The 994-nt window shown below is 31.6% G+C and overlaps 1 protein-coding gene across 1 annotated transcript in view; it reads right to left on the bottom strand.

Moving 5' to 3' along the window:
- Positions 1-232: 232 nt before the first annotated feature.
- Positions 233-994, bottom strand: part of LOC106815809 (angiotensin-converting enzyme-like) — a gene marked incomplete at its 3' end in the record, with an annotated part of 6,417 nt that continues 5,655 nt past the window's right edge. The window contains exon 3 of the mRNA XM_014820320.1: positions 233-391. Coding sequence (XP_014675806.1) covers positions 233-391 — 159 coding nt within the window. The remainder of the gene's footprint in view (positions 392-994) is intronic.

A 994-nucleotide genomic window follows, 5' to 3' on the forward strand; every position in this document is an offset into this window, starting at 1 on the left:
AATTAATATATATATATATATATATATATATATATATATAGATATATATTATCAGGAGTGAATAAAACCACTGTTTTTATTCACTCCATCTTGACAGTATTATATAACAATATATATATTGTATATAATATATATACATATATATATCATATATATATACAATATTTAATGTATATAATATAATAACTTTGATTAGTAATTGCTATTAATCACTATAACTGTATAGCTCTACCTCCTCGACTTTCTCCGGCTCTAACGCGGCGTAGCCAATGTCGGTAATCTTACTGAATTCTCTCTTCACTTTCTCGTCATCAAAGTTCTTCCAATCGAACTCGTTTGCAGAAATCGCCATTTCATTGTCAAACTCTGCCGCTATCAGACTCTGTGCTATCTATAAATAATCAATATCTAATAATAATAACAGCAATAACAATAATAATAATAATAATAATAATAATAATAATAATAAAGAAGAGGAAGAAGAACGAGAAAAAAATATAAAAGAAGTGTAAAAAACAAGAAGAAGAACAATAATATAACCATTCGACTTTCACTTCCACGACATAACAACAAAAACAATATAGCTGTATATATATATATTCTTACAAATTCATGTAAGAATTGTTTAATTGATATTTGTTATCTCTTCCCCAAGTCGCCCGAGCATTAGCCGATCCATGATGCATTATTTATTTTGCTGACTCACATGATACGAACTGCTGAATCACGTGCGTAAGCAAAACAAAACACATTTGGCATATACCCGTATGACTTAGCAAGAAAGATAATACAGCACCTGACCCGTTAGTATCGGCTGCCGTTTCTATATTGACACACCGCTGTAACTCGTTGAGAAGTTTTCGTCATGCACTGACCGAGCGTAATATTACCGCGTTTAAAGAGTGTATTCAACGAAGAATATATATGTGTGTGTACGACCGCGCGCGCACACACACAGACGCGCAAATAGTTGCGTGAAATTAAGATTTACCAT

This window comes from Priapulus caudatus, unplaced genomic scaffold (assembly GCF_000485595.1).
Source record: "Priapulus caudatus unplaced genomic scaffold, Priapulus_caudatus-5.0.1 Scaffold1206, whole genome shotgun sequence".
NCBI classification, from domain to species: domain Eukaryota; kingdom Metazoa; phylum Priapulida; class Priapulimorpha; order Priapulimorphida; family Priapulidae; genus Priapulus; species Priapulus caudatus.